Source organism: Pan paniscus, chromosome 21 (genome assembly GCF_029289425.2).
Source record: "Pan paniscus chromosome 21, NHGRI_mPanPan1-v2.0_pri, whole genome shotgun sequence".
NCBI lineage: Eukaryota > Metazoa > Chordata > Mammalia > Primates > Hominidae > Pan > Pan paniscus.
In genome coordinates this window covers 2,658,964-2,673,362 of record NC_073270.2, presented here as the reverse complement: position 1 = coordinate 2,673,362, position 14,399 = coordinate 2,658,964, and the positions used below count along the sequence as shown (strand labels likewise).

The 14,399-nt window shown below is 44.5% G+C and overlaps 2 protein-coding genes across 26 annotated transcripts in view; both read left to right on the top strand.

Annotated features, from left to right (window-relative positions):
* LOC100991082 (signal-regulatory protein gamma) overlaps positions 1-2,283 on the top strand; it is a 218,638-nt gene extending 216,355 nt beyond the window's left edge. For all 20 annotated transcript variants that reach the window (XM_055104664.2, XM_055104658.1, XM_055104659.1 and 17 more), the window contains 2 exons: positions 1,137-1,221; positions 1,799-2,283. In XM_055104664.2, coding sequence (XP_054960639.1) covers positions 1,137-1,219 — 83 coding nt within the window. In that variant the 3' untranslated portion in view covers positions 1,220-1,221; positions 1,799-2,283. The remainder of the gene's footprint in view (positions 1-1,136; positions 1,222-1,798) is intronic.
* LOC100990170 (signal-regulatory protein beta-1) overlaps positions 1,822-14,399 on the top strand; it is a 29,045-nt gene continuing 16,467 nt past the window's right edge. For 5 of the 6 annotated variants that reach the window (XM_008974738.5, XM_057300813.1, XM_057300812.1 and 2 more), the window contains exon 1: positions 11,460-11,595. In XM_008974738.5, coding sequence (XP_008972986.3) covers positions 11,523-11,595 — 73 coding nt within the window. In that variant the 5' untranslated portion in view covers positions 11,460-11,522. Of the gene's footprint in view, positions 2,069-11,459; positions 11,596-14,399 lie in introns of those variants that run through there. The other variant, XR_010110980.1, reaches the window with a different exon arrangement.

The window sequence follows — 14,399 nt, the reverse complement described above, 5'->3', positions numbered from 1 at the left end:
ATCCCAAGGGCTGAGAGGGTCATGTAGTGTTTTGTAATTGAGGAGAGAAGCGTGGCCTTCCTATTTTCAATTCAGCCAGTCTTTCTTGTGGGCTGTCCCCTAGAAGGAGGAGTGAACTTGGAATTGGGCAGTGCAGCTTTCCTCGAGGGAGAAGAAGTCCCAGAGAGCCACCCAGCTGAGAACTGCCGGCCTCCGACACCCCAGCAGCCACAGATGCTGAGTTCTCCATTTCTTCCTTAAGGACCCACCAGCACCATTTTATTTATTTAAAATATACTGTAATATCTTTAATGGCCCAAACTGCTCGCGTTAAAAATGTTGATTTTAAAAGCCTGAACTGCTCATGTTAAAAATGCAGCGTCCAAACACGTGCTTCCCGGTAACTGAGTGTGCCCAACTTAACAGAAAGATTTCAGATGACACCTGCACTGGGGTGGAGGTGGCCTAGGTGACGTCTGAGGCCCTCCCAAGCATGAGACCCATTTCCGTGACTCACCAGGGTGTTTTCTAGCCAGAAGGTTTCATTATGTCCAGCGCTCCATGGCTCCTCCAGGTTCTGAGAATACGGAGTCCTCCCCTTACTTCTGGGGCTAAGCAGGGAACCTGCAACTCTCATTGTGAAGCCATCCTCAAGCCACCTGCCTACCCTTTTATAGTCATTAAAGTGTCCCTATGAATTTGGACTTTTGTTCCAAAGGACATGGTCTCAGGGATCAACCTAAGGAACACTAGTGATGAGCTTCTTTAGGTTTGAATGCAAGTAACCTTGTGACCCTCCCTAAAATCCATGGGCCTCAGTTTCCCTAGCAGAATGGAATGACAATCCCTGCTCCCATAGGCTTGTGAGGGTCAAGTGAGGAACCCCATTGCCACATGTATGAATACCTGAGTACACACCCCCTCCACCTCTTCCCTCCAGGAGAATAAGCTGGCAACCTGGGACAGGATGAGTGAGAATGGGGAGCCTCTTTCTGTGGCTTCTGCCTTGTGCTGGAGTGAAGATAGCCTGGGCAGGATGCAGGTTCAAAGGTGGGGCATAGATGGGCCCAGGCAGCCTCAGATGGGGTAAGTGGAGGCCCCTACAATGGCCTCCCAAGTGGTCTCTCTCATAGCCCCTCGTCTTCCCTGATTTCCAGGCCCGGCATCATCTCTTACTGCGCTGCTCCTCATAGCTGTCCTCCTGGGCCCCATCTACGTCCCCTGGAAGCAGAAGACCTGACTGTAAGTACAAGGAAGGGAGGACAGACCAAGGGCTGTCTCAGAAGGGCAAGGCCAACAGGAAGGCCCAGCCCACATGCCATGCAGCACCAGGGTCCATGGAGTTAAGCTCCCTCTGCACCCTCGGAAGTCTTGGGGAACCCTTTAAAAGGCTCCCAACCCACAGAAATTATGTGGGTGGTGTACAATGTGGGATGCTTGAAATGTGTTCAAAGATGTCCACAGTGCCCTAGGAGTTTCATGGAGGCAGTGATGAGTGGGTGGTCCCTTGCAGGCTATCTGTAGATTATTTGAATGCTGGGACTCCATGGGGTCAGAGGAATCCACATTGTAGACTAATGTTGAGAAACCCAAATGGGAGGCTGTTTGTGCTCTGACCCTCTGTGTGTCTGAGTGGAAGGAATATTGGAAAGGGCATCAGGACTTGGCAGGATGGCTGAGCAGGCAGAGTTCTATCTCAGGACTGCCTGTCCACCAGCGACAGGTATCCCAGGAGACCAGCCCCGAGAACATAACAGACTCTCAGGAAACATGTCTTGAAAGATGAGCAGATGACTAAGTGTGGATGTGTTTCCTACAGCTCCTTCCTTCCTCCCCTGCCACGTGGGACCCTCATCTCTGCTGCCTCCTCCCTTTCCTGAGAGGCTCAGCTTGAGAGAATGAGCCAGTGAGAAGCTTCTCTAGACTTGGCTCCAAACACCTCCCCTCCCAAGACATCTGCCTGCCCACAGGCTCCTGTTGCTCCTTCACACAGACCTGGATGCCCCAGAGCAAGGTCTTCATTCATGGTCCTGAGCAGGGGCCATGGGATTGGGCTCTGGGCACTGACTTAACGGCACCTCCCTAGAAGGTGAGAAACATGCCAAATCTAAACACACGAGGACTCCCATCCATCGCCTTGAGACTGACCATAAACCACAGATGCTCTCCAGGTTCTCAAGAGTTATCCTGCCTTCCAGATTCCTGCCTATCCCAACTCCCCAGCCTTGCTGAGGTTCTCTATTGCCTCTTGAATACAAATGCACTCCCAAAGTGGTTTTAAGAAAATAAAAAGATTATCCTTCCTCTTTGTCTAAGGGTCCTACTCCTCACACTCAGAAACAAAGAAGCTCTCCCTGCTCTCTCTGTGATGGGAACACTAGTTCTAGCATCCTGCAGGCTTCCCAGCCCTGCTGCTGATGGCAGAAATGCTGCCACAGTCCAAAAGCCTCCTTGACTCCCGGAATCCTCCCTGATGTCTCTTTACACCCCATATTCAATTCTGCCTTCAAAATACTTATGTCCACTCATGAGATGGTAAGTGTTTAAAAATGGACTCTCTTAAAGGAAAAAAAAAGCTGATTTGTTGTACTTGACAATTTCTGTGGTGTCATCACCCCCAACATGGCCAGTTTCAAGCTACCAGAAGTTTAACAACTGGATTGCAAAATTCCTGAAACTTAACGGTTGGCTTTCAGGGGCCAGTCCAAGCCTGCTGCAGGACTGCACTGAGTTACATCCCTAACCTGCACACTTCTCACCTCCAACACCCCTCCCTGTCCCGGCCAGCATCATCTCTTCCGGGAACACTTCTGTAGCCTCTGTTGGCTTTCATTTTTCAGCTACAGTGATTTTTGGAAAAGTCAAATTGTATCACTCCTCTGCTTCTTCCCCAACACAGCTGCATGGCTCCCTTCATCCCTCCTTCAAGCCTCTGCTCAATGTCACTTTATTAAAGGCACCTTTGGCAAACCACCCTGTACATAATATCAATTCTCCTGTCTACCCTGGCATTCTAATTTCTCTTATCTTGATTAATTTTTATTTAGCATTTATTACCGTAAGCATTATACCGAATACAGGCAGCCCTCGCTTTTCACAGCAGTGCAAGATTGCAAGAATGACTGTGCAGCCGTAAACCCAGGAAAGCAATCTCCACATCCAATCAGAAAAACAATGATCATATTGTGACCTTTACAATTTTTTGTCAAAATATAGGAAACTCTCATAGTGTCAGTTACAAATGTGGAAGGCAATAAAAAATAATAAATGAATATTTATTAGTACCCTGTAATTCAAAACATTGGAAACATCGAGTGTTTAAGTATTTTATTTCTTTGTAAAAATGTTTCAAGAGTAGTTGGAAGAGTGCTTACCTCCTTCTTGTACACTTCGGATATGGAGCAAACATCCTTTCTATCTGGGTGTTTTATCACCTTCCTCTCTAAGTTTGGATTTGTTTCCAGCACCTTATCATTTGCACTTTCAGAGTCGTGAAATCTCTGCAAAAGTTCCTTTCACGTGAAGATTTTTGCTGTTGTCGCATCCTCAGGGACACCTTCACCCTATTTGTCAGCACCCCATCCCGTATCTGTTAAATTCACCTTCTCTAAGTCCTGCGGGCTGCCTATCTGAAGTTTCTCAAACACTACCAGGGTCTACGTTGCTTCACCAGCTATTCATGCTTCTATAACTCCACTGACATTCAATTTGAACTTTATCTCCAGCATTTTCACTGCTCATTTATTCACTGCATTTTCACTGTGGTTGTCCAATCTCTCTTTCAATTATTTGTTTCCCAAAAATGTCACATGGGCTCATCACCAGTTACATGAGGTTGCAGTCTTATGTGAGCCTGTGCCCCTGGCCTGTGGACTTCACAAGTGCCTCTCAGTTTTTTCCCCTATGGTGGGACAGGATGGCTAGAGGGGGCTGGAGTTGGGTGCTTGCCTTCCCCATTTAGGTTAGGCTCTGATCAAAGCCCAGCAGATTAGGCACTGGTAAAATAGTTTCTCCTGAGAGCTGGGCTTGGTAAGAAGAAAGAATGCTCTGGTGTAGTTCAGAATGATTCGCTTTCCCCTCCCCACCCCCCAGGAAGCACAAGTGAATGTTTCTCTCATATTCACTCTGAGCACCTAATCAAGCTCCTGGAGGTAAATCTCACAACAGTGTTGGAGTTCCCTGCGATTGGGTCCTGCTGGAATCTGTTCCTCAGACTGGCCCACACCAAGCCTCTAGCAATTCTTCAATTACAGTGCAGGTTTTCCTACCCTGGCACTGGTTCCCATGGAGGTTTTGGCTTCAGGAAGTTGTAATTCTCTATATCATTTTGTCTAACTTCCAGTTTTGGAGACAATGGTCTGCTCTGTGACCTCATTTCTCTGACAGACCTGAGAAGAGTTGCCATTTCTTATTTGCTCAGCTTGTTACTTGATGTTGGCCCTAGGGACTTTTTGCAGGGCACATCCAGGAGTTTTGGTTCCATCCTTAAAGGCTGCTACAGTAACAAGACCTCAAACTTTCCACACCCAGAATTACAGTCTCTGAAAATCCAAACTCAGTCCTTAGCTACAGGGCCCTGTGGATCAGGGCTGTCAACTGAGGAAAGGCCAAGGGAACCCTGGCATGAAGTGAGTGCCCCTGGGACAGAGAGCAGGCCCAGAGCAGTCAAACTCTCTCCACTACTGTCCAAGGCTCCCAGGCGTGGGAACCCCAAGGTGGATATCAGCAACTTCTCAGGGGTGGCAACTCTGCCTGCTTCCTCTTTTACTATGAGACCGTGCCAGTCTCGTGGCCTTTTCCTTCCACAGCAAATTCCCTCCTCAGATATCATGGCAGGTGGGGCTTCTCCTTCCCTGCAGAGCTCAGAGGCTGGGGTCTCTCCATGATAAACTTTCAACAGAGCAGGCAATGGCCATACCTGTCTTCCAGCCCACCTGGACAACCCTTGCCTCTTTATGCTATTGGGACTCACAGGCGAGAGCAGCCTGTTCTACACAGGTGTATTTATATGTAATGTCTCCTCACCCTCTCAGCCCATCTCACCCGTATCTGTGGATTTCCATTTGGGAACATTTTCTTCTCTCCCATCCCAGCAGGAGACAAGATTTGGAGTACACTTTCCGTGAGCATCTGTGCAGACTCTTACCGGGATTTGCCTTTCTTTAGTCACAGTGATTTCCCGAGGTCATGCTTGTACCATGACCCAGGTGCTAGTAATGACTTCGTGATTATAGGGCTAGACACGTGACCCACACTCATCATGTGGTGGTATCTGCACATCCCCCAGCCATTGGCCAGGGTTGTTGCACTGCATCGTAAATCCTCGAGGACAGAGAGTCTGCTTTTTAAAGGTATTACTATTGCCAAAACACCACCTAATAACAATAACATCTAACTTTTGGAGCACAATCAGCAATTATTAAGGAATTTGCATATATTAATCCATTTTATGACCATAACAAACCTCTGAAGTTGATATGATTATTTCCATTTTATATTTGAGAGAACTCAAGAAACAGAGATGTTAAACAGATTCCCCTGGGTCACACAGCTAGAACTGATAGAACTAAATTCAAATCTAGAAGTTCTGATTCCTAAGCCCACAAGCTTAATCTTTGCTCTCCTCAAACATCCACTGACTCCTCACTTGTCCCACAGCCTTATCTCATTATCTGCACCTTCTGTCATGAGTGCAGGGCTAAACTTGGCAGAAGGAGAATTTTAGCTCATGGTTCCCCAGGCTCCTGGTTTTCTCAGACATTCAGGCTGTATCTGTACTGCACAAAGTCAACCTAAATTTGAAACTCAATTCTCCACATGATTTCCACAAAATTTTTCACTCAAATTGTATCTATGCGTCTAACAGATCTTCATTGAAGGATTGGAGTTCACAGGAAGTCATCTTGCTGCTTTAAGTAGAGATTCTGCCAAAGCATGGAAATTATTCTATCAATATTTGAGTCATATATTTCAAATCATAATTTTTGGAGGCATAATATTTTGTGACTCATCTTTCAGGTTAGTTGTTACTTTCATAAAAGGAAACATTTCTCTTTCAACCATTTGTGCTTTTTACCTTAAACTATGCTTCTTAAGATAGTATTTCTATTGCAACATTTTCAAACTATTTTGTGTTATAGCTTTTACCATTGCTATATTTATACCTATTGTCATTAATTTGTTTGGGTGTGTCTCTTTGTGCTGGGTTCTAGGAGATTGTCCCTGCATGAAGAGCCAGCTCACTAACTTACTACTCATTTATGTACAGTCAGCTACTCAATTGATATGGTTTGGATCTGTTTCCCCACCAAAATCTCATGTCAAATTGTAATCCCCAGTGTTGGAGATGGGGACTGCTAGGAAGTGATTGAATCGTGGGGGCAGGTTTCCCTCTTGGTGCTGTTCTTGTAATAGTGACTGAGTTCTGGTGAAATCTGGTTGTTTAAAAGTGTGTAACACCTCCACCCTCTCTATCCCTCATGCTCCAGCCATGTGAGATAAGTCTCCATCCACTTTGCCTTCCACCCTTACTGTAAGTTTCCTGAGGCCTCCCAGAAGCCAGGTGTATGCAAGCATCATGCTTCCTATACAGCCTGTGGAACCAGGAGCCAATGAAACCTCTTTTCTTTATAAATTACCCAGTCTCAGGTATTTCTTTTAGCTGTGTGAGAATGAACTAACACAAAAAATTGATACTGAGGAGTGGGGCATTGCTATAAAGTTACCTGCAAATGTGGAAGTGGCTTTGGAACTGGATAATGAGCAGAGGTTGAATGAGTGTAGAGGGCTTAGAAGACAGGAAGATGAGCGAAAGCTGGGAATTTCCCAGAGATTTCTTGAATTGTGACCAAAATGCTGAGAGTAATATGGACCATGAAGTCCAGGCTGAGGAGGTCTCAGATGGAAATGATGAACTTCCTGGCAACTGGAGCAAAGATTGGTTTTGTTAAGTCTTGGCAAAGAGCTTGGAGGCACTGTGCCCCTGCCCTGGGGTTCTGTGAAACATTGAACTTGGGAGTGACAATTTAGAGTATCTGCTGGAAGAAATTTCTAAGCAGCAAAGCATTCAAGAAATTTCCTGAGGCGGGGCACAGTGGCTCATGTCTGTAATCCCAGCACTTTGGGAGGCCAAGGCGGGCAGATCACGAGGTTAGGAGTTTGAGACCAGTCTGGCCAATATGGTGAAACCCCATCTCTACTAAAAATACAAAAAAAAAAAAAAACAAAATTAGCCAGGTGTGGTGGTGCATGGCACACACCTGTAGTCCCAGCTATTTAGGAGGCTGAGGCAGGAGACTCACTTGAACCCGGGAGATGGAGGTTGCAGTAAGCCAAGATTGCACCACTGCACTCCAGCCTGGGTGACAGAGTAAGACTTTATATCACACACAAAAAAGAAGAAGCAGTTACCTCGCTGCTTCTAACAGCCTAATTCATATGCGTAAGCACAGAGATGACTTGAAACTGGAACTTATATTTAAAAGGGAAGCAGAGCATAAAAGCTTGGAAAATTTGCAGCCTGGACATGTGGTAGAAAAGAAAGGCCCATTTTCAGGCAACGAATTCAAGCAGGCTGTGAACTTTGCATAAGTAAAAAGAAGCCAAATGCTAATATTCAAAACACTGGGAAAAGCCTTCAAAGGCATTTCAGAGACCATCTCATTACAGGCACAGAGGTCTAAGAGGGAAGAATGGTTTTGAGAGCCAGACCCAGGGCCTGCTGCCCTGTGCAGCCTTTGGACATGGCCCACTGCACTGCATTCACTCCAGCTCCAGTCTTGGCTCAAAGGGGCTCAAGTATATCTCGGCTGCTGCTTCAGAGGGTGCCAGCCATAAGCCCTGGTGGCTCCATGTGGTGTGAAGCCTGCAGGTATGCAGAGTACAAGAGCTGAGGATTGGGAGCCTCTGCCTAGATGTCAGAGGATATATGGAAAAGTCTAGATGTCCAGGCAGAAGCCGGAGCCCTCATGAAGAACCTCTACTAGGGCAGTGCAGAAGGGAAATGTGGGGTTGGAGCCCCCACACAATTCCCACTGGGGCATTGCCTAGTGGAGCTGTGAGAAGAGGGCCACCTTCCTCCAGACCAAAGATTGATAGATCCACTAGCAGCTTGCACCATGTGCAGGGAAAAGCTGCAGGCATTCAACACCAAGTATGAGAAGAACCGTGGAATTTGAATTTTGCAAAGGCACAGAGGTGGAGCTGCTCAAGGTTTTGGGAGTGCACCCCTTCCACCAGTGTGCCCTGGATGTGAGACATGGAGTCAAAGGAGATAATTTTGGAGCTTTAATGGCTGCCCTGCTGGGTTTCAGATTGCATTGCATAGGCCTGTATTCCCTTTCTTTTGGGCAATGTATCTCTTTTGAAATGGGAGTATTCCCATTCAATTGGCTAAAGCCAATGCCTATACCCCATTGTATCTTGGAAGTAACTGACTTATTTTTAATTTTACAGGCTTATAGGTGGAAGGCACTTGCCTTGTCTCAGATAAGACTTTGGACTTTTGACTTAATACTGAAATGAGTTAAGACTTTGGGGGACTTCTGGGAAGGCATGATTGTATTTGCAATGTGATAAGGACATAATATTTGAAAGTGGGCAGGAGAAAATGATAAGGTTTAGATCTGTGCCACCACCAAAATCTCATGTTGAATTGTAACCCCCAGTGTTGGAGGTAGGACCTGGTGGAAGTTGGCTGGGTCTTTGGGTCAGATTTCCCTCTTGGTGCTGTTCTCATGATGATGAGTGAGTTCTCATGAGATCTGGTTGTTTTAAAGTGTGTGGCACCTCCCTACTCTCTCTCTCCCTCCTGCTCTGGTCGTGTAAATATGCTCACTTCCCCTTCACCTTTTGCCATTTTTGTAAGTTTCCTGTGACCTCCCAGAAGCTGATATCAGCATTATGCTTCCTGTAAAGCCTCTGAAACCATGAGCCAATTAAACCTCTTCTCTTTATCAATTACCCAGTCTCAGTCTCAGGTATTTCATTATAACAATTATAGAAAGAACAGATTAATACATCCACCTATTTGTTTTTTAAACAATTTAGCACTAATTATATTTTTTCAAAATTCTTCTTTTTATTACTTTTCTCAGATACCCGTTGTTACTGCACACCTACCTATTCTTGTTTCACACGTGACTTTGTTTTATGGATTTACTTTCTTTTCATTATCTCCATAAGGTTACTAAATATGTTAATGTTGAAAATATTTTCACATTTTATATTTTTATTTTCTGAGGTATTATTTTCTAAGATGTTATTTTCATTGCTGTTTTTGTTTTTTAGTTATTGTTTTTGAATTTATTATGATGTTGCTTTTCCCCAAATCTTTAGTGATTACTGCTTTCACTGTCATCTTTCCAGGAATAATGCCCTGAGTGATCATGGGCTGTCAGCACTTTGTGGAACATGGCACCTATCGCAACCTTGCTGTGGAGGCTGTGCCTAATTGACGTTATGGCTTCTTCTCTGCTTCCTTCCTGAGAGATATCTCTCCCTTCTTATGAGAGGTGTCATAGTGAAGGCCATGGAGTGTGAAGGCCATGGAGTGTGACAACCTGTGTTCTAGTTCTAAAAGCTGGATGATGTTGAGCAAATTTATCATTGCCTGTGTGCTTCAAGTTTCCTCCCCTGTAAAAGAAAGTTAATGGTAGTGCTAATCTCATGGGACCAGAGTGAGGACTTAATGAGGTAACTGACATGAAATGCTTATTACAGTATCTGGAGCACAGTACATCTGCAATAAACAACAGCTGCTATTACACTTCATGTCATATATAGAGACTAGCTTATTGTTTTAAAGTATAATTTGACATCGATTAACATGATTTGATCATTTTTATATTGACCTCTGTGGGTGTGGAGCAGGAGGTGATGATTTCACCCTCTACGCATCTGCCACATTGAAAAAGAAATTTGGATGGAAAAGAAGTGATGACTTTCACAATCTCGTTTGACAATTACTCATGATAGGTGAAGGACCGTAAACCCAGCCTGGGAAAGAGAGATTTCCAGACAGGTCTTTCTTAGTTATAGATGATGGAGGAGAAACCATTTCTCCTAACAAGGTAATTTTTCTAAAGCACAAGTATATCAGGGAAGCAGTGAACTCATCCTCTACACAAATGTAATTAGAGCCATAATTTTTGGTTATAATTAAATATGAGTCAAGCCTTCTGTATGGTTCATATTACTCTTACCATATCACTACAAGGTGCATGTTATAACTTCATTTACATATAATTAAATTAAGGCTTAGAGAAGTCAAGTGTCTTGTTGAAAGTCACACAGCTGGATATTGTAAGAAAAGGAATTCATCTACAGATTGACAAGAAGCAGGTGCAGAGGATCCAGAGGGAGCAACTGATCTCAGATTGGCAGGGGTAGTCCAACTACACCATATAGGCTCGGTCCCAGCTTGTGGGAAGCTGGGAGAAGGCCCCTGGTGGGAAACTCGGCATGTGGTAGGAATCTGTTTAAAAGCAATATTTTGAGTTCCTCTCTTCACCTGGCACCATGAGTATCAATAATGACCTACTGAGTCTCAGGCATGTATAGTCATTATCTCCTTTGATGTCCACTAAAACATGGCAGTGAGACTTATTATCCCAAGTTTAGAAGGCAAAACTGAACCTAGGCAGGCCCAGTAACTTCCCCGACTCCTTAGCAGACCCTCTTGGTCGGGGTATTTATTCTCCATCCCTCCTCAGTTCCCATCTGAACACAGTGGTGAATGGAATAGGTGTTCTGTGTGCAGAGCAAAGAGTATTGAAATGGATGTGACTGCTCTAGGAATCTGCCCTCCATATTCTCCCCCATCATAATCGTATCCCCTTTCCATAACCCATAATTCCCACCTCACCCCACAAAACAGATCTTTATTACCCTAACCCCACTTCCTCTCCTGGAAGAAGTCAGGAAATAATTCCTTCTCCTGGGTGCAGGCACATGAAAGTGCTACGGGCCACATGAGACTGAATTTGGGCTAAGTTTTGCCAGTTTTACTGATAAAAGTTTGGAATAGGGAAACATTTCAAGAGCAGACCTGGTTTCTCTCCAACATTGAGCAGGTCCTGTGATCCCTCCTCCTGTCCCCAAATGAGTAGTACTTGGTTGTGGCTGGTGCAGAATGAGACCACAAGCCAGCCACATCCTAAGAGCTTGAGATGGAGAGTTTAGGAAACATTTCATAACCACAGGTCCTTCTTGGCTTAAGAGCACCAAATGGCAAGTCTCCAAGAAGACATAAAGATGGGGATAGGAGCCATGGAAGGAGTACAGACCCCAGGTGGGAAGGAAGCATTATTTCTGCTAAGCCTGTCTGATTCTCCTGAAATGGAGCATGCGTAACTGCTTGCATTGTAGCTGCTTGCTGTGCCTGATTTCTATCTCACAATCCAGAAGCAGGTTACTGCCTCACTCCATCACATCCACTTCCTCTTGAACTGAGGGAGGCAGGGCTTGTCTTCTCTCCTCAGAGCAGACTCTGCAATCTTCCCAGCACAGACGTTTGGACAGAGCAGGCTCCTGAGGTCTCCAGAATGCCCGTCCCAGCCTCCTGGCCCCACCTTCCTGGTCCTTTCCTGCTGCTGACTCTACTGCTGGGACTCACAGGTGAGCATTGCCTTCAGTTAAAATCTTTTTCCCTGCTCACTGAGCCACGGCCTGTCCCTGGACTTTCAGGGATTCCAGACAATGACAAGTGCTTCCAAGAAAGGCCAAGGATTAGGGCTTGACTGAGAGCAGAAAATCAGGGAGCTGGGTGCTTTCTCTGTGGATCTGCAGCTGGCTACCAGAGGCATTGAACCACAGGACGATTCAACCACCACCACAACAATTACTTACATTTTGATAATATTTCAATTGACAAAGCAGAGAAGAATCATTATTTAAATCCTTACCAGTTCTGAGGCCCTAGGCCAAGTGAAATGCCCAAGGTCACAGAGTGAGCTCAGAGACAGCCTAACAGGGTTATGTGGCTCCAGGCCCAGCCCTCTCTCTTCACCACTCTGAGGAGGTGAAGTCTGTAATGGTGCTCATTTGAGATGGCCCGTGGTGCAGTGTGTCCTGGGAATGTTCAGCCACCGTCCTAACTAAGGGTGCTCTCACTTTGTCCTCTGTTCCCCCATGCTCCTCCCGCCCCTGTGACCTGATTCTTACCACCCATTTCTCTGTGACCTCTTCCTCTTTAAGAAGTTCCACATTTGCTGCTTACTGGGTCCTATATTCCTTTCCTAGGGCTTCCATAACAAAGTACTGCAGGCTGGGTGGCTAAAACTACAGACATTTACTTCCTTGCAGTTAGGGAGGCTGAAGTCCAAGATCAAGGTGTTGGCAGGGTTAGTTTCTACTGCAGTCTCTCTCCTTGGCTTATACAGGGCCATTTTCTCTCTGTGTCTTAAACACATGATCTTCCTCTGTGTGTGTCTGTGTCCTCACCTCCTCCTCTTATGAGAATATCAGTCATGTTGGATTAAGGCCCACCCCAATGACCTCATTTAACTAAATTACTTCTTAAAGACCCTGTCTCCCAAACTGTAACATTCAGAGGTGCTGGGGATTAGAGCTTCAACACATGCATTTTGTGGGACACATTCAGCCCATAACAGGTACTGCAACCTCCCTTGGTTCTCTTAACTGTCCTATGGATAATTTCTTAACCCTTCCCCAAGACAGGCAGGACTGTAGAGCCTTTCCTGGTGCAGTTGGGAGAGCCCTGCTGACCCCAGAACCACAGGGCTGGGCACAGCAGCCTCTCAATTCCCCACTGGGCCCTGCTGTGATGTCACCTCACAGGCCCTAGAGGGCAGGGGTCTCACTTTTCAAATTATTTTTCTTACACATACACTGTACCCAAATGACAGCAGTAAGAGTTTAACAATTGAGCTCTTCCTACCATGTAGACACAGTTATTATCATTTTGCCTGTTTTATCTCCACTGATCCTCACAACATCCCTGTGTGTAAGCTACAACTATTATCCCCTCTTTCCAAACAAGGAGCCGGGCAGAGGGAGTCACTTGTCCATTCATTGTTGCCTACCTCAGTCAGTGGAGCAGCTGGGATTCAAGTCCAGGTCAACCGGCTCCAGAGTTCATTCTTTTAGTCATGTTATACTACTAGCAGAAATATTAGAAAACGCAGGGAAGTAAACATAGAATTAATTATTACCTACCACACTGGTTAGCAATAACCAGAGTTACAACTGTGTTGGATGTACTTCTAAATTTCTAAATAATGTGTTGGATGCGTTCTATGGGCCAAATATTTTACTGAGATTTTAACGTGTGTTGTAATCATATTTAACACACAAAACAAACTTATATACTGTCACAATAGGACACACTTTGATATATATTTATGAACGTGTGTATCTATATGTGTGTGTACATATACATATATGTGTGTGTATATGTATTTGCAAATGTGTGTACAATATGTGTGTGTGCATATAAGTAAGTGTACATGCACACACAGGAGATTTCATTTTTTATAATTGTTTCTCCAAGTTTCTAATGTCAATGAAATTTTTAACACATTATTGTATTTTTAGTTCACAAAACTATATATACTTATCATGTATAGCATATTAATGAAATATGTGTACACTTCAGAATGACTAATTTGAGCCAATTAACATATGCACTGCCTTCTATATTTATCATTTTTGTGGTGAGATCTCTTAAAATCTGCTTTCAACAATTTTTGAGAATACAAATCGTGTTATGAACTATAGACTCCATATTATGCAATAGATTTGCGGAACTAATTTTTCCTAACTAAATTGAAATTTTGTATCCTTTGACCAATATCTTCCCAGATGCACCCCCTGCCTAGTGCCTGGCAACCACTATTCTACTGTCTGCTTCTATGAGTTCAACATTTTAAAATTCCACATATGAGGGACATTATGCAGTATTTGTCTCTCTGTGCCTGGCTTTTTTTACTTAGCATAATATCTTCCAGGATCATTTATGTTGTTGGAAATGACAGGATTTCCTTCTTTGGTCAAGCTGATTAGAATTCCATTGTGTATATGCCACATTTTCTTTCTCCGTTTATCTACTGATGGACGCCTTGGTTGATTCAATATCCTGGCTATGGTAAATAATGCTGCAATGGACATGGGAGTGCAGACATCTTTGTGACATGCTGATGTCATTTCCTTTGGATATATGCGCAGTGGTGAGATTGCCAGATCATATGATAGTTCTATTTTTAATTATTTGAGACGTCTCCATCCTGTTTTTGCTAATGACTCTGTTAAATTGCATTCCCACTATGTGCAAGAATTCCCTTTTCTCCACATCCTCTCCAAAACTAGTTATCATCTTTTTTATAATAGCCACTCTAACAAGTGTGAGATGATAGCTCACTGTGGTTTTAATTCGCATTTATCAGATGAATAGTAAGGTGAGT